Here is a 23185-nt window from a genome sequence, read left to right on the forward strand (position 1 = left end):
AGTTAAAGGAGCCTTTTTAAGGTCAATGTCAGGGGTCCTTCAAAGAAGAACTGCTGGATATTCACCATATCTGAAAAGAAGTTACATACTCGAGGAATCCAGGTTTGTGTTTGTGCTCGATGTAAGGTCCAAACTGGATCTGGGCTTGGATACCGCCAAATTCGCCGCCCTTGTCAAAGGACACCGGGTGTGAACCATTCAGGATGTCATCTCGAGCCTGAATGAACGAAAGCTTTATTGTCACATGAGCTCAACATTTACGATCAATATCAGCGTGAAGCAGGTCGAATTCAGAAAAGTTCTTCATTGTGATTCGAGAGATGCCTCATCAAGCTGACGAGTTCTAATAATCAAAAGCAACTATGACATTCCTCCACGAACAATGACTGCATCTAAGAGTTGCTGAACTTGACTGGTACATTTCTTCAAGATGACCTCACCCACTTCTTAAGAGTAGTCGACCCGCATTTAATGGCTTACAGTGATGCTGCAAAGAGACTTCTAAGCAGATCCAGACCCGGGCCCCCTACATTACTAGCTGTTCTCGGCTTCTTACAAGATCCAGCTGATAAATTGCGAGGTACCCCATGACCTCTCCCCTTAGCTACAGTTCAAGTCTTGCTGTTTCACATTCCACCTTAAAACTCACTGCTACAATTCTCTAATGTTCGCCTGGCGTTTTTCCAACTGGGGCGAACATCAAAGTCTTAAAAATTGTCTTCCGCTCCCGAAATATGGTAGACTGAGGCCCAACCTGCACATAAAGAAGGTTGAGCTGGACCGGGTCTCTGGAGTCGACGTTTTGGTCCGAATAGAAGAACTTGCGTCGCAGCAAAAGTGTCTCGCTTTCCTCCACGCCTTGTTCCCTGAAGGTCCTGCTGTGGTCTAGCCAGTTCACTGCCAAAACAACAAAATATGAATATATATATTTCAGCAACACGCTTATTTATTTATATATTTATTAGTGTATTTATATATTTATTTATTAACTTACTTATTACCTATCTATTTATGTCTAAAATGCCTTTCCTATTTCTGCATCCTCACCCTCTTGCTACTGTGACAACGAAATTTCCCGAATACGGGATGAATAAAGTTATCCAATCCAATTCCACATTTACATAATAGTTTTTTGTCATACTACACTAATTTCATTCTTAATACAATATACTTGGCGGCTCGACTATCGCGAAATCGCCACATCGTGCCTTAGATCCGGCAAATACGTATAAAAAGTTTATAGTGAAGGAACAGAAACACGATCATGAAATGGGGAAAAAAGACAAGTCGTAATATTCAAGTTGAGTATTCCACCGGCCACTAGGAGGCAGTGTCTGGAACCTATTAACCATGACAAACGAGGTATAACTGTATGTGTTTTTGATAATTATCGAAACTAATTACGACCTGGAGCCTATCCCAGCTGAGTTTGACTAAGCGGCAGGATACATCCTTGACATGTTGCCATTAGTATTTGTGACTAAACATTCTTGGCTTGTGTCTATTAATAGGATACACAAATCATCCTCTCATTAACATACGAAAAGAAGAAAAATGGAAGGACTCACAGTCGTCGTCAGTGTGCAGTTTGGCTTTAAGCTTCTCCATCTTCCTCTCGTCACGTAGCAGCGTTCGGTCCTTCTTCAGTGTTCCCATCCCCTCCTCTTTTTTCTCCTCCAGTGTCTCCTGAATCAGAGAGTACTCCTCATAGTTGGTGATGCCTGCAGGTAAACAAAAGGGATACTGTGATCGCTCTAGCTCAGAGGTACTAGGGTTTATTATTCTTTTAATATTACATAAGATCCTAGACGCGTTATTGCTTTTGTATAGTCAAGCACACACCCTTTGCTGACTGCTTATCACACTTTCCTCCAGGGGTGTGACGATATCTCGATATGGAGATGTATCGAGACATTTTGTATTACGCAAGGTTAGCGATATGCTCTTGCCAAGAATCGATATCATTTTAAAAAGGTTTCACTGGTCGCTACGCTGGTTTCCTATTCATTTGGGGACATTCCTGGGTCACTTCTTATTTACTTAGCCAAAGTAGCAAGAAGGGACCTTTAAATGCCCAGAAAACAACAGCATATGGTTCAGAAATACCCCAAAATTGACAGATTACCTGCAATGCCCAAAAAATACGACATAGTCTACCAATGACGACCATAGACATATGGAATCTGCACTAACAAAACTTTAGTTTTTTACCTAGGTCTACAATGTCTTATGTGTCTTGTGTCTGTCTTGCTACTGCAACCACGAAATTTCCCGAATACGAGATGAAATAAAGTTCTAACCTAACCTAAACGGATAAATCTATCAAAAAGGGTTTGGCATCATCGGTGAAAAACACAAATGGCATGTCTGATAGGAATTTTTTTTTTTTTTTTTTTTTAAATCTGAATCTGCTTGACCATAGAAAAAACATCAGTGGTTTACGCCATCTAATTGCACGGTTGCTCGGCACATACTAAATTGATATTAGCAACTGCTTAACCCAAGGGAAAAGCATCAAATGATGGGGGGAGTCGTACCTATTCTACTGCATATAGTCACAAGGAGCTCCCCAACTGTTTTGGAGTCATCCACCATGATGGTTTTAATGGCACAGTCCAACATTTTGATTTTCTGGGGCCTCTGCTTGTTCTTGTACTCAAGAATGTCCTGCAGCATTAAATAAAAGATAACACAAAGAGAGGAGAGGGAGAGAAAGTGAGTGAAATGAATGAGCGATGAAGCACAAAGCGAGACCGAAGGTACCCGCAGAGAAAAATGATCAAATGGGTCCAGGTTTTAGGGGGCCGGGACGAGAGGATAGGAAGCACAAAAAGCAAATTTTGCGGCTGTCTATCTCAACCCGCCGCTTTTTTTTCGGGCCAATTGCAAAGAGGGGAGATTCCGTGCAGAAGAATTGGTCACAGTCATGCATTCTACTTTTGGTGCGTTTGAAGAGGGAAAAGTGTTAAGCACACCACGATGGCAAGTATCATACTGTTAAACATGCAGATCAATTCATATGTCATTTCAGTTTGTGAAAGAATATGCTTTTATATAGTTTTTCTAACTTTTTTTGTCTGTTATTTGGTTAAGGCTCTTCTCAAACAGCCATTTTGAATGGATTCAATAAAAGGTAAAAAAATATATAGCAAAGTTCACTTATTTCAGTACTGGAGTTCAAGTTAAAAAAGTCAAACTTTTTTCAGTTTAAATAAAGACTGAGAAAATAATTTTCAAAAGGCAGAGTTCTTTTTATTACATTCATAATGATCCAATTTTTAAAAATAACATTCCAATCCAATTTTATGAGATAAATAAATTTTTAGTAGGTTTAAGATCAAATCATATTTTTTTTAAAGGAAGGTGATTTCACTCTCAGATGTTTTACAAATTTTATAACATGATTACTGTAATACTGTATTACTGTAGTACTGCGCTGTAATAACAAAAACGACTTTGTATTTTACCCCATTTCGCAGCATGTAGTAGTCCAGGGTCCTGCCAGACTCCAGCCAGATGCCTTTTCTGGGGTCTTCATCAGACAGGAACAGACCATAATCCGAAGCTAGAGCACAAAAGTGAGGATTTTAGTCAGGGTTCCTATCAAAACCATGTTGGCAAAAGAATTAAGACATCTTTAAATTTAGCAATGTGGTTGGCAAGAGCTCTGAGTCTTGTCATAGTATGACTTCGTTTTATCAAGAGATTCTAAACAATTATATATAATAAAAATGTTCAGAATTTGTTGGAACAGTTAAGTGTCGTCTTTTTTCAGTTCCCCGTGCACAAATTAAGGTCCCTAAAGGCATGCTAAGATTAGTTTTCGCAGAAATACATTAAACATAATTGAGATGAACTAGAACACCGATTGTGACCCAACTTTTTGTTTCGGCTCACACGTATTCTGAACATATAGGCAAAAATAATAATAATAATAACCTTACTCTGTAAATGTGAATGTGAAAATGCTACATTGTCGCGATACAATTATTTCATTTGGAGTGATTGCACGATTCCAGCGTTCTCACCCTGTCCTGCCTGGGCCTCCTGAACTCTCTCACGAATGATCCTGCAGGAGTCGTAAACCGCTGTGGATGGCTCGAACTGCATGGTTTTCACCACGTTGCAGTGGCGAATGCAGATTTTCAGCGACAACACCACCATCTTGTCAGTGCCTTAACAGCTACACCTGTATTGTGGAACAGGAAGTGTGTAATACATAACGAGCATTTCGTGACGTCCCCATCCGATACTAAATATCGGAACCAGACACGGCAATTTTTGGATTTGGTCACAAGATCGGATCTGAGACGCGTGTTTTCAGGCTGATGTACATCAAATTAATAGGCAAAAGATTCCACTGAGAGCATTGTAAAAATATTTGGAAACTCCATTTTTTAAGAAGGTTCCGGCAAGGCATTTTCTGGTTACAAAGCTTTTAGATTATTTTTTAGTAGTCTAAAGATATAGGTATGAGATCAGTATCGGTAAAACATCTTGAAAAAATTGGATCGGCAGCCTAACAAACAGACATTTTGGGGGAAGAACGTCCCTTTTCTTGTTGTAAAAAAGATTATTTTCTTGTTTTCTAACAGAGAATCTGCTGTATGCGCAAAAGTGAGGAGCCCCTATGTCTGAGGTCAGAGGTAAAAGGTCACTCTGGGCGAACAACAGAGGAAATGGCACAGGCAGGCTTCTCTTCTGTCCCGTCTGGATCGTGACCCTGACTCACACGTGGAGAATTTGCTTCCTATGTGATATGTGTTCGCACCCAGGGGTGAAGGTGTTGCTCTGTCGCCTTTTATTGACACCACACTGTGGAGAGGTGCTCAGGATAGAACGAGGTACAATATATGACGAAGCGCTTCAGTCGTGGATCGTTCGTTGTTTGCAAGGTTGAGGACGTCACAATAAAAAGAATGGCAGGTCCATCATAAATGCCATTTTGTATGCAAGTAACAAAACAATAATAAACTAATAATATCTTTGCAGAGGATAAAGAATATGCGTATCTGACGGTAAATATTGTTCTAATGTTTGTTGACGTGTTCCTGTATTGTCTGTGTGTAAATATGTTGCTAAAACATACTGTTAGCATTAAGCATTAAGCATTACCTTCACTTAAAGCGGACAAATTTGACGAAATTTTCTTTGTTTTCTGTTTCACTTGACTTTAACTTGGAGGACAATAAACAGCAGGAGCCTTTTTTTGGGATAAAAAAAACTGCTCCCTGCTTATCTTTAAATTTTACTTGAAAGCAAAAGAACAGAGAGCGCCTAAATAAAGGCTGTTGTTTTGGAAAAACTCTTAAATTTGCTCATTTACGCCAAATTCAATTTCTAAAAGGCATAGTGTCGACATGAGTCCGGACATGCAAACATAGACAGAAAGCAGGAGGGTAGCCATTGTTGGATAGATCGATGATGCAGAGCAGAGCCCGCGGGGAACGTCCAGACCTTATTACTGTAACGTGGCCTCTAATCCAATAATAGCACAGCCTACAAATCAGCAGGCCATTCGAAACCAGTCTCGGGCCAGAAAGCTGCAACTTTAACGGTCATGTCGCTAACCTAGTTTGCACAAACCAGGCTGGAGAACACTGATAATGAGCCCATCTGCCTTTTCTAGTTGGCCAATAAGTTTGTTTCTATACAACTGTCTAATTCCAGAGAGCAGATGTGCAGCATATTGGCGCTGGCCTCAGGTGACGCCTACTTGGCCAAGCCAGAGAGATAAGAACTTACGCTTTCATTATTTTCATCAGGATTTGCAGTTACAATTATTATTTTGAAAGAAACAAGAAAATTACAGCATTTTTTTCATAGGGGAGAGGGTGACATTTTAGAAACAAAGCCTAACACAGAAAAATATTTAACTTCACTGCTATGGTGATTAATGTGACTGCCACAAAATAACAGATTTTTTTTTAAAATATGCATTTGATGACTGTCGGTGCATTGAGTATAAGTCGTATAATTTAACATGATGACATAAATGTGGCATGAATAAATGCCACCCAAATTTACCGAGTGTCGTATTTTCTGGACTATAAGTGACACTTTTTTCATAGTTTAGCTGGGCCTGCTGCGACTTATACTCAAGTTTGACTCGTTTAGGTCCTATTTTTTCAAACGCTCACCGCCAATTGATTGTCAGTGTTTTTAGGCTTTAGTTATTAAAAAAAGACTGTCAGTGTTGCATTAACAGGTGTCTAAGTTGATAAATTTCAGTGAAACAAGTGACTTTCTATCTTTTTTTTAGGCATGCATAGGCAAGTCATCCATCACTAGAGCCATAGTTCAGTTCTCGTGGTCAACACAGCCACAGACTTTCAATCAATTTATTGAACCACGAGTGAGAAATTACACTCACAACATTTCAACACTAGCTGCAGGTCAACAATCACATTGTCTAACGGCTAGACATTGAACAGCTTGCCACTATCTTAAGCTAACAACAGCAACATTCACTAACCTCTGTGTATCGCCTTCTGAAGCCAAACACGTTCTCAGGGATAGATGCCAGAATATAAAATGTTCACTTACCCAGTCATTTCACATTCACACAATGTAAATATCCATCTGGCCATTTAAGTTCACAACTATCCATAAAATTCCGTCAAGGTCTTAAAGTGTAATAATAACCGAATGTAACTTTTCTTTTAATTTGCCACCTTGATCACATTTCATTCGTGGAAAATTGAGGCATGAACTGCATTGGTATAAAAACAATACAAACAGCTCTCTTCTGCTAAAGCATTCACCCCACATAAAGATCAGTTTAAATCACTGAGGCAAGAATAGAATGCAATTTTAAAGAGCTTACTTACTTTTTCAATCATATCTTTTTCCAGCCAAGCATTGACATGTTGTTGACTTGTTTCTTTTCAGTATTCATGACATGACTCCAATTCCCAGCATCGCCTCATGCTTCAATTTCAATTTGACTCAACAAATGGAGCTATCTCACTACAGACCATTTTTAAGACTTGTCAGAATACAACAAATTTGCTCCGTAATGGGGCTTATTTCTACCTGTGTGCACACAAATGGGGGAAACGAAAGCCAGGTAAAGGTCTTGTGTGTGACGCTGATGTAGGATTTCACACAGCAGGCAAATGTTGTTCAACACTTTCTCTAAACTAACACAAGCGGCTTGAACATTCACCAATGTCCACTTGTCTCCTACTGTTTTTCCCCCTATCATTTCACTGGGAAAGACAGGAAATCGAAAAGGAGAAGCCTCTCAACCACGGGGGCACATGTGCTTGAGGCTCAAGAGATACGCCGTCTTTTTGGCACATTTGTCAATCCCAAGTCAGATTTTAAAGCAAAGTGAGATGCATAATGCAAACATCCATGTAACATAAACACACTGGAAAAACATAACATAATATAAAAACGTCTTTTGTCCCACTTAGACATGTAGTCACAATCTCCCCACCACCAAAATGGACATATGTGCACATTCAGTACATACACAGGAAACCTATGCTGTCAAAACCTGTCACATATACATGCGCCAATCAAAAATCAATTTAGTACATACATCATACCTGTCAACCTCTGCCGATAACTGCCCTTATAAATGATTATGATTCCCCTTACAAACCCCCAAAAAACCTTACAAACACCGTACGACGAGTCGTACGGTGTTTGTAAGGTTTTTTGGGGGTTTGTAAGGGGAATCATAATCATTTATAAGGGCAGTTATCGGCAGAGGTTGACAGGTATGATACATGCCCAATTGAAACATCTGCCCATTCATATATACATATTAAATTTTTTATCTCCTTGCAAATATGTCAAAAGCCAGTCAATACGAACCATTAGCAAGCAGTAAAAATATCAAAATTTACCAATGTATTTTCTATTCAATACAAAAGATTAAAATTCATATGTCGGCTCACATAGAATATGAATATCTATCCGTCTTTCTATTCACATTCATACAGAGTACAGCTGCCCTTTCATAAGCACGCATACAGGAGGGTCAAAATTGGTTTGTCGGTTGGCATAATAATTCAGTGAACATCTCGTGTAAACAGTATGGCAACTGTGTGGAATGGAAAAACGTCCCTATAGATCCCCAAATACAATGTGCAAATCCTTTGTCCTTGTGCATAAATACAAAATTGCGCTATCAAAACTGAAAATCGAAAAATATGTCAACACCTAAACGAAAAAACTGCATGTAAGACACGCATATTTGTAGAAATGAGTCAAATTATGTCTAAATTGACATACTGTTTAATGGAAACTTCCAAACTAAGAAAGGCACTTCAGAGGTAGCTAAAATGTTGTCATATATTACAAAAAAGTCCAAGAGAAACCTATTTTATGGCAGAACCCATTCAAAGGAAAATTAAAATGACAATTTCCAATCCAATAGAAATAGGTCATAGTTCAGCCTGCATTGCTCTTTCATAGGGCTTGAATATTTTTAAACATCTGTTCAACTCCGTGTTTGCTTAGGTAAGTAAACACATTTTTAAAGCCGTTTTTATAGGAGGACATATGGGGATTTCTCATGTTCCAAATGTAGGTCGCTGCGGGAATGAATGATAAAACAAACAAATAATTACACTCCTTGGTTGACATAAGCGATTCAACTGCAAGTGTGCATACATAGATGGACAAACAATTCATGTCAAGTGCACCGTAAAAAGACGTCCTTCTTTTTTGTGCCACATTGCTGACAAAATGACCCTGAAACTAACTTTTTAATTAAGAGGCACTGGAAAGTTACAAGAAGGAAAGGAAGGTGAAAAAAATGAGACCAACAGGAATGGGAATTTAAAGTCAGATAATATTAAAAACTAACAGCATTCAGCACTGGCAAGCGATTTATGATTAAAATCAACCAGCATGTAAATACCCCCAATAATCTTAGTCATTTAAAACTATTGTGTTCTTTCGAGGCCAGCAATTATTCAGACAGTTTTTACCTAATCTGTTTACATCCTGCTGGTAGGTTTAATGAGGGCGCTTTAAAATTCTTTTTGCAAAACAATTTATGTCAAAACACCATGTTTATTGGAGTTTTCGCAGTCAGAGGAATGGTGAGATCACAAAACAACATGGAAAAGCCTGCAAATGCGAATACAACGTCAGAATAATGTGAAACGATCCACGATGGCATTCCCAAAATAGGAAGATGTTTGGGGAACACAAAGAAGAAAAGTTCTCTGAAATCAGAAGACGATAGATGAGGCTAACTGATAATTCATAAAATCCCCAAATTTGAGAAGTTACGAGACTAGTCACACAGTGAATTGAAAGGCAATTCATAAGCGAAATAGATGAAATTATGCCAACGGCTTTTTTCAGGTCCCAAAACAGTGGACATGACTCTTGAAATCGTAACTTGGCACGTATTCGTCCATTTCAAGGACTAAAAAGACGCGTTTACTATTTTAGACAAGCCCATAAAAGCCACGAGGACAAGGCTGCCATCTAGTCTGATGCTTGTCGTCTACAAGACGTTGAAACTAGCCAGTAGAGCAGGTGATTGACCAAATAGGAGCTGGCCAGTCGCAGTCATGTTTGCGCCGTCGCGTCACAGCTAAGGATAGTCTGAAAAGTCAGACGGTTACCCGATCCGCCACCTCATCCGTCGGCGCATTGGTCTTAACACGGCTAATTGGTCCCGCTGAGCAAGTCTTACGGCTTCAACTTGAAAATGAGGATCAAGACAAATATCTTTGTTGGTGGAAGCGTACTCTTCCTTTATGGATGATTCATTTATTTCTGATAGGAAACATGCTTCATTTCAACATTGGCGATACAAAAACATATAGGCATACTGTAAATATATGCCGTATTTTTACGACTATATTGCGGACACAAGTCTTAAATTTTCTCCAAAACAGACAGGGCACTTTATATATGGACCAATACTAAAATTGTTATCACGATAAAATAAAATAAGTCGATAGGGTACACCATCCTCTACAGCTCTCACAACTACGGCAAGCAGCCCCCGACTCTACTATTTTCCCCGTAGAAAAAGTACTGCACAGTGACTGCTGGGATATGTAGTTTTTTTGTCAATACACCCAATGGATTGTGGCCTGTATACATCGACATCAACACAGCTTTACAAAGCATGGAAAGCAGCGTTGGAAAAGTTACGCTAGCTACTAGCTAGCTACTATTTGCGAATGGATTGTGGCCGCCTTGACGAACGTATAAAACTCAGCGCTTTCGATCACTCATTTGGACAATTGTTCAATTCGGACACAGAAAATGAGGACTTTGATGGATTTGTGGGTGATGATGACGCGAGTACATTGTAAAATGGCTAAATAAATGACAACCGAACTCAGTTTAGCATCTGTTGCCTTTTTATAAACATGTTTTTAGCGTGTGGGTGTAGCGTGTATGTTTAAGCTGGTGTATGTTTTGCCATGCCTGGCTGCGTCTATAAAAACGGTGCGTCCTTTGTGTGTAAAATACAGAAATAGCACTAGTTATTGACACTGCGGCTAAAAATACGATGTGCCGTATAGTCGTGAAAATACGGTAGTTAAGATTGTGACTAAAATCTAACCTTTATTTATTCAACCTTTTTTTCTCGATGATAAACACCATGAGTCAAGAGTTTTACTAATGTAGCTTGTCGGTAGGTGTGTGAGGATTAATTAATAACTGGAATTTGTTGGTTTCATTTGTGTCACAAATGAGGTGCTTTCACAAAACAATGTGATCCCCAAAATGTGGAATTAAAGGTTGTTTATAGCCAAATGGTTTGACCACGCATCATACTCGACGGCCATTAGACTTTTAATTAGAATGATGTATTTTCTTTCTTTTAAATTTGATTTTATGTTTCAATTTCACTTTAATAAGCAGGTCCATTATTAGAACTAGGTGCTCCATATAATGGAGCCATGTCACAACACCAAATAATTCTAACACGGACCATCAAACCCTACTTGGGTCCTTGTCAAACCTTCAGCAGCAGTTTAGGAATAAAAAACAGTGTCAGCATTTTAAACATAATGGGTCCCATCAAAAGGATCCTGCGTTTAACCACACCTGAGTACTTAAAGCCCGCATCTGATGAGCAGTGCCCACGCAGTGAACCCAACAGGAGACTAACTCGTCCAACACCAGCTCATTAAAAAGGCTGCAGAGCTGAGATGCGACATTGGAAAACACCATCACCAGATGCCGCCTCACTCCATTTGCTTATTAAAAAAAATATTTTGAAAGTGCATTGTCATGGATTGACGCCTGGATTCATTACTTTAATATTGTTCACAAATATTAGAATGAAAATGACTTAAATGACATGCATGAGATGTGAATAGTCGAAAACTGAAACTTTTGCCTAAAAGATTAAAAAAAAAATCTTAAACATTCTGGAAGAATGTGAACATTTACGGAGGTAGAGCTTCAAAACTAAATCTCACCATCCTCTTTCGACAAAATGTTTTTTACCATCTTGAAAAACAGCAAAATTGACTATATTTCATCACTTATATCACATGTGTCAAAGTGGCGGCCCGGGGTCCAAATCTGGCCGACCGCATCATTTTGTGTGGGCCGGGAAAGTAAATCATGAGTGCCGACTTTCTGTTTTAGGATCAAATTAAAATGAAGAGTATAGATGTATATTAAATTTCCTGGTTTTCCCCCTTTTAAATCAATAATTGTAATTTTTTAAATCATTTTTTTTCTGTGTTTTTAGTTCAAAAATCATTTTGTAAAATCTAAAAATATATTTAAAAAAAGCTAAAATAAACATTGTTTTAGATCTATAAAAAACTGCATATTCAGGGCTTTTAATCCAGTTCTTTTAATCCATTTATTTAAAAAAATCTAAATATTATATCTAAAATGGTCCGGCCCGCATGAAATCGAGTTGACATTAACGCGGCCCGCGAACCAACCAGTCTGAATCCCCTGACTTATATGAACAAAGTGGCTTTCAAGCAGTCATTTCATTGGAGGAGCATTTCAATTCACACCAGTTAGTGTTTCCCGTTACCACAGCAACCCTGAGACGAAAATTCTCTTTGCCTCTGGAAGGTAAATTTATCGAAAATGTGCTTCCTCACTGTTCACGTGTTAATTGCACACCATCTGCAGTGATGACACCTTAACATGCTAAGAAGCTAAACTTACCTTAGGTCGCCTTCCTTCTTTCCTTGAGCGCGTGCGCTGAGCTTCACAGCTGAAACGACAAAAAAAAATGACTTTAAGCGACATTAACCCACATAAAAACCATGTGTTCAAACTTTTCATCAAGTGACATTTAATGATAATTACAGCAATTTCATGGTGCGAAACAGTGTTAGCACTTTCTATAAAAATGTGTTGCATAAATTAGACAAATAAATTCCAACCATGATTTAATTGCGTGACATTGGATTGAACTGTCTGTTGCTGGGAGGATTTATACTTCTGAAAAATGGCATTTTACTCATAATATCTTCTATTTCCTTCTTTTGAATCATTTTCTGATGTTGTGGAGAATATATGGAGATGTGGAAAAAATAGAACATGAAAAATGAAAACTTTTTGGAGTTTCAAAGCAGAAAAAAAAGGTTACATTTTCGTCCGCACACGTCTTGTTTACATTCGAACTGCTGTTTTGCTGAGGGTGATTATTTATTTAGATCGCAGCACCTAACAGAGCCTACACATTATTTTTCGTTCATGAGACGATTTTATTTTTCGCAAAAAAATGTGCTCTAGGCAGTCAAAGGGTTAAAGGCACAGTGACATTAATATAAATGTATACAGTCAACTTTTCAAAATGGGGCATGTTAAGGGGTGGGCTTTCGTCGCGTGGCGCTTACGGCATCAGAAAATTGGAATATTCACCTTTGCGGAGCACCAATAAAAATCTAGAGGCTGACAGTTAATCGCTTAGGGTAGTAGACATTGACATACTGTACGCTACAAGCCGCAGGCTGATGAAGGACAAGAGAGTCACGCTCTCAAGGTGATTCGACGAAAGAAAAATGAAAACGGCCTGGAAGGTGCGATCAATGATGCGAGGCAGCACACCGCCGAGCTCATTTGTTTTCCTAAGCATACTGGGGGATTGGGGCATCATGTGACGAGCTTTCTAAATCACATTATCGCAGAGTCAGATAAGAGCAGCTGGATGCTGCCCACCAATAGGCCGCCTCCTCCTGACTGGGCTTGAATAACCGCACACACGCTGTCATCCAGCCGGTGTCGTTTACTCGTAGGGAATACATAAGATCATGTTTCTTACAGGTACTGACTGACTTTTTGGGTTGAACACGGCATGTCAACTGATGATGCTCATAAAAGAAATGTATTCTACAGTTGTTGTTTTTTTTTTAACTGCACATTCAAATGGTTGGCAATTTTTCCAAAATATGAAGTGGATTCTACAATGTTCCCCAAATTGTAAACTTTCCTTAGTAAATTTGGGAGTGTATGGTAATTAAATTACACTTCAATGGTTGTTCAAAGCACAATGTAAAAACATAAATCAATAAAATGTAAATTAACTCGCTCAACCATGCATGTAATTCCTATTATAACCATGATTGTACTAAAAAAAGAAATTCTACATTTTTTAATTGTGATATTATGAAGAAAAAAAAAGTAACTTTTTGAGAAAAATGCATAATTTAACAATGACACTGAACTAAATTTATAGTGGCAGATGAAAAATACTTGTGACACTACAAGATAAAGATTTAATATTGCTAAAAAAAAGTTAGTTCATTAATTTACATTTATTCTAAAATCTAAAACCACAAAATTTAACTTCGTCAATGTTAAAAGATAAGTGTAAAATAAGTTCTAGGATACAATTGAACTTTAATCACTGATTAACCCCCAAAGACATTGTATTAAAAAAATGCCTCAATGTAGTCGTAGTAGAACAGAAATAAAGTATAAAGATTAAAAGAATAAAGCTGTAAATGTCATTATGTTATGAGGGGGAAAAAAGCAAAAATAAAAGGTCAGAGTCATGCAAATAAATCTGTAATACTATGAGATTAAAATTAGAAATTAAGAGCAGAAATAACAGCAAATAATAATAGTAATAATAAGAGAAACAAGCAAACGTGACAAGAACAAACTGAGTTTCTTCATTTAAAATGACAAATAATACAAATAACACACTCATTAAAATGAGTTAGAGCTTCATGAGAAACCTAAAACGACAGTGTATTAAGAGTCAAAGGAGCATTAAAAAAGGAATCCCAGGAAAGTGCAGAACACATTATGATTCCAAAACATTAATCCTGCTCACTTTTGCCTTCAGGAAAATCAATGTGAGCATTCCATACAAAAAAAAAGTGAGCTAGAGAGAAAGAAAGCTTATCTTGAACAACTTCACAGACATTTTGAATTCCTGAGGGAGTTTGCTTCCTAACGCAAAAACACGCAGTTTAGGAAACAAGTAGGAGCAGCTAACTAAAACTAACAAGCAGTCGAAGCCCAATCACAATGAAATACATATACTGGAAGATGTGGTGTTCCCCTGAGGTGGGGGTTGCAGGGGTTAATGCAAGGAAGCCCGAATGCGCTGCTTGGGAATGAATTCATTGCGACGGCCATTCTGGAGAGAGCCCAGACAACTTGGTGCCCCTTTTGCAAACAAATTAATTGGAAAAAGGAACCCCACTGGTACCGTGTGAGGGAGGATGGCGTCTGGATCAAGGCGGGGCTCGGCATCCTGGCACCGTGGAAAAATTCACTTGAAAATATGAAAGCAATTCATCACTGACTGGCTTTGAATCCATTTCAATTTAAAAAGGAGTTTTTCGACCTTTTTAGTATGGGTAAAATATGGGTAAAGTAAGTATGGGTAAAAATTCAAAGGCACTTTCAAGCAGCGACTGTACGACACTTTCATCAAACATACTGCATTTAGCTTTATTTGATAAACACATTAGAATTACCTCAGTGTTATCTTGTGATCAGCAGCACATTGCTCGATTATGTTGTAAACACTGTGAGGTCTTTATTGTCATGTGATCAAACCCACACAATTTGTAAGAGATACACAATAATTATGTCCACCAATAAATGACATCCATTCAAAACCTTTTAGCAAATATGATGTTTTTCCCCCCATTACAAATTGCTCCATTCGACAAAAAATAAAAAATCCAAAAATCCTGACCCAAGTGTTTTCGCAAGTCCATCTAAAACACCGACGCTAATTCTTCTTAGTCTGTAGTCAACATCTAAAGCGCCAGTGATGTCCTCCTCCCAAACCCCTTCAAACCTATTCATTTAATCCAGAAGACCCCCATCCAACAAAGCCCTTATCTTCTTCACAGCCCCAAATCTCATCCATTAGTTCACCATTTTGCCCTTTTACGGAGAATCGAGGGCATGTGCAGTGCAGCTGTTTCTAGGCTTCACTTATTACACTCTTACACACATTCACTGGCCACGTAACGGTCTCAGCAACAGAGGTTATGGGGTCAGCAGCCTTGTGTCCAGGCGCACCATTTAATCTGCTCTGGTCCTAGACAATATGTAGAAATCAAACACCAACATAAGCAGAATGCACTCACTAAAATAGGCACAGATGCCAACACACGCATAGACACGCATGCAAAGCAAATTCACACTTGTGTCTCTTCTATACAAGGCAACCCACCATTTGACACTCTCCTGGGACATCAGAGATTCTCACTGATTAGTGCAGCCCTTACAGAGAAAGTGTGTGTACATGTGTGTTTATGGTTACTAATTCAATTAAAGCCACTATATTGCAACTATACTAATTTCCATGAATGGGAAATAACACTCAGCAAAGTTGATCGTGTGCGACTTTAATCATTTTTTTTGTTATACTAATTCATATTCCTTTGACGTGTCTGTTTTTATTCCGTCTTTTTAGCGACCACCAATTCAGGGTGTCCCCCGCCTGGTGCCCAAAGTCATCTGGGATAGGCTCCAGCACCCCTGCGACCCTTAAGAGGATATGCAGTGTTTTACATTGACTAGCGTAAAAAAAAAAGCACTAAATGCATTCAGCAAAAATATGATGTTAAGAACCAGCACAAACATGCCACTAATATTTTGTTTTACAATTTTTATGGTTCCCCACAGAGTCCTAAAAGTCTGTTGTCTTTACAAGATAGGCACAGTGGGATTTTATCCTAATTTGTAAACACGTTGCAGCAGTTTGCTTTACTGTAAAATGATGAAATACCCACAAAAAAGGCTAAAATGCACAAGAAATACAAAAGGAAATTTTCAAAGCAAGCTTTCCAACCTCAAAGGAATTCTTTATATTAACAAATAATGTTAGCTTTCCAAGAGTCCCTTTCTGCAAGGCAATAATGATGTGTCACAATAATAAATTAAAGAAATGATAAATGAGAGGCATCACCACATGAGAAATGTTACATGGGAAGCATAATAAATAACTTTTACAGATCAAAAATATGCTGTTATGGATTGTTTCCCGAGAGCAACGGCCGGCAAGACAAATCAAGCAGTCACTGAACTGGCTGCAAGAGGAATCTTTTATTTACATGAACCCTTTAATTATTTATTTTTTCAAACAACATTAATCTGTGAAAAACATCGTTTGCCCCTGAAATGTTCAATCAACATAAATGGAGAAAAAAGACCAAACAGAAGAGACTTAAAATGAGTCACGGGAACACTTAAGATACACAAGAGGCCAATACAATTGAAGATATTTCTTTTTCTTATTCTGGATCACTGCACAACAGAACATTCTGGATTAAAGCCACCTCAAAGAAGTTGAAGACAAGAGGACCACAGAGTCTTCCTTGTTGTGGTTCCAGCGCACGCTCACTTCTGAACCATCCATTCAAGCTCGTAAAGGAGCGTATACAGAGAGATCGTTTCACACGACCGAGCCCGCAGATTAACGCTGACCAGGCCTTGCCTCATGAACTGCCCACCTAATCTTCTGCATCTCAGCAGTACGGGAAATGCGAGTCCTCTAATCCTCCAGACAGCTGTGATTTAGCGGACAGTCAGCTAGCAGCCGCCACAAAATTCCAATTTGGTGGCCAGGCACGCATTGACACACATCTCAATTAGGATAAACGCTTTTATCAATTTCCATTTAGCAGCAGATGCAGCCTAGGTTTTTCCAAAATGGATGCATGCCTTTCTGGGTGCAGTGTTCAAGAGCGGTGAAGTTAAACTACTGAATCGCCCGTCCTGATTGGTAATTTTAGGTATACTTGAGCATAAAAAACCTTCTTGGCCTTAGAAGACTGCAAAAATATTCCAACTAAGTTGTGCATTTAAGCAAACACAGTAAAAATATTGAGTAAAAAAAAAAGAACATGAACTACCTTGAGAGATTTGGAGTAGCCAACAATCACATTCAAGGCATAAGACAATTTAGCTGGTTTTAAACTCTTACAATGGCCTAATTTCCAACACAATTTAGAAAACAGCTATATAGTAGTCGCATCAAAATCCATTTTGCAGGAAGAAGAACAGGGCAAAGCCAATGACCAGTTTCCCCTACTTGATGCAACCTGGAGTGTTTTTCTCAAGTAGCCACTTAAAAGAAAGAAACCGAGAGTCTCGAACTCTCAGGAGTGCTTAGTTAGTTCATTGTGATCAAACAATATGAAGGGCCCCATTCTTTACCGATGAAAACATGTTGGTGATTCAACACAATGGCGAATATCTTCTGTTGAGAAAGACCCACTCCAGTTGTGGGTGTCTGACCGTGACTCAAGAGACAGTAGAAAAACGACCGAAACAACCCAAGTGTTGCACCGCCTTCAGGCGACTGCGATCCCTAGTGCTGCTGAACAATCCACCTCTCACAAAGCCTCAGTGCCACCAACCTGGCAACTCGATGAAAGGGCTGGCCTTCGCCATTGTACAGGTTAGTGCTCCTGGTTCACCTTGTACACGTTAAATGCCTGATTTTGTTTCACACCGAACATATCACAATGGTTAAAAACTGAAAAAAGGACCTGCTTCAGTTTAAGCATGTGATTAGCAAATGAGTGAGGTTTAGGTCTAAAGAAATCCTTTGGACAATATGGAATATGAGCCCATGGAATAGACAAGAGATGTCAGGAAGGAGTTCTAAAGATGGACAATGTTGTTTAGGTGTAGAAGCATCTGTATGTCTATTGAAAGACTGTCACCCAATACACTAAAGAAAGGCCTTGATGTAACCCAATGTTCAGCGCTTTTAGGAAAACGATTTTCCGATGAATGTGAGCATTTAAAAAAAATGTTTTTTTATAATGTTTCTTTGACTTATCAGAAATGAAAAATTGAGCATTTTTCAACATGAATGCGAAGCACATTTCTACTCTAAAAATATAAAGTCAACAGTGCACCGAGTTGTTTGATGATGATTTGAACCGTTTTAACCTTAAAAAAGAGGTGTCTATTTAATTCCTTTTTCTTTCCATTTAAAATCTTATCCGACCTGATGCTTTTTTTTGCCAGCAGCGTTTCTTTGTTGCTGTTTTTTCTGCTATTATAGAGCAGATTTTTCTTTGGGCTCACTATCACCCTGTCATTCACTCCATTGGGATTTGCACAGACTGCCCTGTAAATGAAAGCTTCCCCCCCCCCGGATACAATATCATGTCATGGAGGTTATTCAAAATGACACACTAAAGAGTAAACATTCCATCCATCAAAGCAAAAGCCTGCCATCCATTTTCCAGACGTTTATGTGCAGATTCACAAACACCCACGATCCCCTTTTCCTCCCACCGGCTGGCTCGAAGACAAGGTGTCAACATGCTTGCAAGCCACGCGACAGAGTAGAGATGGGTTTGACAAGTGGGGGCCACACTTGAGTGACAGGGAAAAAAAGGCTGGTGAGATAAAGAGGGAAGAGAAAGCCAGTGAGAGAAAGAGCAGGCTTCTGTTCTTGCTCGGTCAGCAAATTAGAAAACCAGCACCAGAGGGACATGAGGAGAGTATGGTAAGGAATAGAGGAAATACTGCAATCTACGCAGTTTGTCCACTTACTGTGGGAGGAAAACTTTTTGGAAGCATGAATAGCAATTTACCTGATCCGTAGGTACATCAGGAAAATCATCATTTCTAATAGTGGTGGGACGCAAGACCTCCTCCAGATGTACAACCTAAATTGTAATATTTGCGTACGTTAGCGTACAGTCGTACCTCTACTTACGAAATTAATTGGTTCCAAGACTTTTTTGGAACTCGAAAATTTTGTAAGTAGAGGTGTACTTTATATGTAAATTCTCTCATTCGTTCCACAGTCCTCACACAACTACCACCTAAACCCTTTAAAATTGGTCAAAGTGAACCCGTTCTACCAGGGCCGAAAGCCGTCCAGTTTGGATTAAATTTTAGACTTTTACTTTGTGCCCTATGTGTGTGCGGGAAGGGGGGTGGGGTCTTTTGTTGCCACGTTGCATTTGTGGTATTTAATCACTTGACAGGGATTCAAAATAAAATAACAGATAAGGAAATGCATTTACTTTTTGGGGGATTTCGTAACTTGGATCTTTTTCGTATCATGAGTCACTCACTTGCAAAGAAAATAAATTTGTAACCTGAAACTTTCGAACCTAGAGGCATTCGTAAGTAGAGGTATGACAGTACTTGAATTTATGACAAGGATTTGAAATCAGAGCAAAAAGGCAACTACAGTCAATTAACATGCCCATTGTGATTGCCACACTATTTTTAATATTGCTTATGCTAACAAAGGGCCCGCCAATTTCAGAGCATATATAAAAGAAAGCATTCCACGGACTACAATATATTTACCGTATTTTTCGGATTATAGAGCGCAACAGAATCCATCAATGGACAAGTTTATTTTCATTCAGGCCTACCTGATCAAAAGGTCAATTTTCAGTGCACTTTATAGTCGGAAAACCAAAGGATTTAGTATGCAGTCTAAGCAAAATGCATGTTTGTTTGTTTTTTTAGATATGGATGGTGGTGTGTGCAAAATCTGAATGGAGATCTTTTAACCTCCTGATTGCCATGCGGACAGGCAAACATTTGCAGAATGCAAAGAATTCATCAATACATTGAATTCTCCAAGTAAATTGAATCAAAAGCACATGGTTTTATGGATTGTCGTTTAATTATTGCACTCAATATTCATTGAACATTTTAGTATCATAATAACATTAACCAATTGAAATATAAAATGAATGAGTCAACTTTAAATTTTCCTCAGTGGCAATCAGAGACATTTCAACAGTTTTCTTGGGATACACACTAAGTAGGAAATGATTGTTTGCAAAATTATCAATATTGATTAAAAAACTGTTTTATGAGTTGTTCTCAAGCTTAAAAGAAACAAAGCAAGCAATAGAACGCATGTGTGGGTTTGTTGCCATGAGAGCATCCAAATGTTTCTCATCTCATTGCTGGCATCACAGGGCGAAGGAGCCCACTTCCAAAACTTGATATATTTATAACTTTAAGCATTGGACAGCCACTCCACATTCCACAATTGGAAATCAGCTTTCCACCTTACTTTACAGCTGTAACAAGTCACTTCTTAAAACCCAAGAGTGGCAGCTTGAAAAAGGGAACAAGTTGTCATGAAGCACAATCAGAAAAATCCTACTCCCCATCTGCCACTTGTAGCTGCCATTTAAATCCTGGTTTCCAATAAAATCTCTGCACAAACAGCGCCTAAGGAGTAATATTTCCAACTTGTCATTTTGCAAGGCAAGCTAGTATATATGCAACCAATATTAGGCGTATCAAAATACTCTACTTAAATTGCAGTAATGGTGAATTTAGAGACAAATGTTGACTGCTGGTGGGTAAGTAGGATTCCCACCCACACCCTCCTCCTTTCCTCTTCTCTTCAAGTGATTTCCCTGAGGGTGCGCACTGCACTGGGGAGATAAGTAACCCAACTGTGGAAAAGCATGGCATTCTAACCCCCCATGAGGCCATGTATGTGAGGAGAGGAATGTGACAATGCAGCATTTGTCTCCATGCCAGCTGGAGAACAAGCTGCGCACAGGCATGTACATATCAAACTTTCGGGTTCAAAAGGAGATACTGTTCTAATTTTTAACAGGGTTTTTAAGACATCGGGATCATCCTAATTCAATTTCAGGAAATAAATAGCACATACTTGGGGCAAATTGAATCCCATTTGGCTCTAGTTTTACAGGAGAACAACACAAGTTCCTGAAATACCGACAGTTCATCGGGTGTGCAGCGAATGACGTGATTCAACTGCACCCATTGTGGTGTCCGCAGAGCAAATAGGAACAAAGTCAGTCATACTCAGAGCCGCCGTCAGTACTGACTTCCAACGCCTGGCACACGAAAACTGTACTTTTAACCTTCCAATGCTCTTTGGTCAATCCACTCGCTCTTCATCCTAAACACGCCCAGGCCTTGACTCATGTAAAATAAACAGCTGCACCATAGTATGCATGACGGAATTATGAATCATCTGTGGTCATCTGAATTGTATGGAATTTATTGCTAAATGATCATGCTTTCAGGCTGCTTAGAAAAAACAGAGCGTACTATAGGAGAGGCGCTACACAAATTCAATGTTGAATAAGGCAACAACTTGTTACAGCCAGGCAACATTCCCATTAAGATGCTCGGTACATAAAATAAATACCATAAATAATTGATTAAAAGGGTGTTCATTTTCCTCACAGTCATTAGTGCCAACACAAAGGAACCCGTATTTACTTGAAGGGGTCTAGCACATGACCTTCTAAAATGTCCTCAAAGTCAAGCTACATTATAAGCTAAAATTGTTATTATTTGCCAACAAGCAAAACTACACGGAAGACTTTTTACAATACAAACAAATTCTCCATCTAACCATTCTTATGATGCTGGTCCTCATTTGGGTCTCCGACTAGACTGGTGTGAATAAACGAGTACCATTGCTTACCACGTGTATCGTTTTCTGCTTTGGTCCAGACCACAAAACCAAAATGACATTACATGTAAACACATCTCAAACATCATTACAGCTGGCAGGATGCAGCAGGTGGATGGCCTTTTTCCAAAACGTCTCTCTGATCTCTACGTACAGGACCACCCAAATGGAAGCCATTAGGTGAATGCTAATATGACCACGGGTTGCATTAGAAAACATGGCCCCTGTAGCATGTTAGACAGACAAATGGAAAGCTATCTCCATCCCCCTTGATGAGCAACAAAGCATTCCCAGAAACCCTCCAAAGTACCAGGAAAGGAATGTTTACAGCGCCACACTATGAATGCTGCCACTTCTTCTTGTTCTTCTTCCTGACCTCAGCTACTACTCGGAGGCCTGGCAGCGCTCCCATGAACTTGACCTGAACTAATAAACGCAGAATTGTTTTCCTTATATAGCTCGGATCAAGAGACAGCATTGCAAGTCTTAGAGAACCCCTTAAAGACAGAATGGTTCTGGCCAAGTACCAAGTTGTGCTGCGGAATGAGAGGGGAGGCTGGGGGTCCTGACGGAACGATTGCGTCGCAGTCATACATTAACGGCCACTTATCCGCTGCTATTTCTGGTACCGGCCGTCAGCGGAGGTTTGGAAATACCGAGTAAAAATGGAGGCTGAGCAAACCTTGTCTTGATATCAAATCTCTCTGACATAGTTAAATGGTTTCTGGGACAGACTATATCAAACATCTTGCTCAATCAAAAAGGGGAATATGCACTCCTGCTATTGTGTCAATGTATATTTTCTCAAAGAGAATTTTGCCATAGCCAAAAAAGGCCAAATAAGTCAAGCTTATGAAAATATACAGTGTTGAGGATTTGCATAGGATCATGTCACTTCCTGAGAAACTACCTTTAACACATGTCTCATGGCCATGCCAAGTGTTAAGTAAATGAACCGCTTTGAAACTGCTAGCCTTTGGCACGTCCATGACAATATGTGAGAATTCATTGTCCAGATCATCGGTGCACTATGCTCCCTCCAGGAAGGAAAAGATTGCATTTGAGGGATCTGATTCTTCTATTCCCTAAAACGGCTCAATAACTTCGAATAAGGCAAAGATCAAACAACTACACCAGAACTAAATATATCTCGCTATATTTTACTTCACCCAGTAATTGACTTAGCATTTAGGCTATTTCCACAACAGTTGAATCCAGAGAAAACACCTGCAGGTTGTATTCTGGAACAAAATATTTGCAGGGAAAAAAAATGTAATTCCAACCAGGGTCACGAAAAAGATTGTGGTCGAATTTGGACGGAAAATCGCGACAACCCCACCATGA

The 23185-nt window shown here is 39.1% G+C and overlaps 1 protein-coding gene across 2 annotated transcripts in view; it reads right to left on the minus strand.

Annotated features, from left to right (window-relative positions):
• Positions 1 to 23185, minus strand: part of tln2a (talin 2a) — a 63904-nt gene that overhangs the window by 36654 nt on the left and 4065 nt on the right. For both annotated transcript variants that reach the window (XR_013299428.1, XM_077595075.1), the window contains exons 2-8: positions 12133 to 12181; positions 4029 to 4189; positions 3468 to 3565; positions 2538 to 2667; positions 1569 to 1721; positions 755 to 897; positions 90 to 217 (exon numbers count right to left, since the gene is read on the minus strand). Coding sequence is in view for 1 of the 2 variants with exons in the window: in XM_077595075.1 (XP_077451201.1) it covers positions 90 to 217; positions 755 to 897; positions 1569 to 1721; positions 2538 to 2667; positions 3468 to 3565; positions 4029 to 4164 (788 nt within the window). In the remaining variant the exon portion in view is untranslated. The remainder of the gene's footprint in view (positions 1 to 89; positions 218 to 754; positions 898 to 1568; positions 1722 to 2537; positions 2668 to 3467; positions 3566 to 4028; positions 4190 to 12132; positions 12182 to 23185) is intronic.

Source organism: Stigmatopora argus, chromosome 2, assembly GCF_051989625.1.
Source record: "Stigmatopora argus isolate UIUO_Sarg chromosome 2, RoL_Sarg_1.0, whole genome shotgun sequence".
Classification (NCBI taxonomy): Eukaryota; Metazoa; Chordata; class Actinopteri; order Syngnathiformes; family Syngnathidae; genus Stigmatopora; species Stigmatopora argus.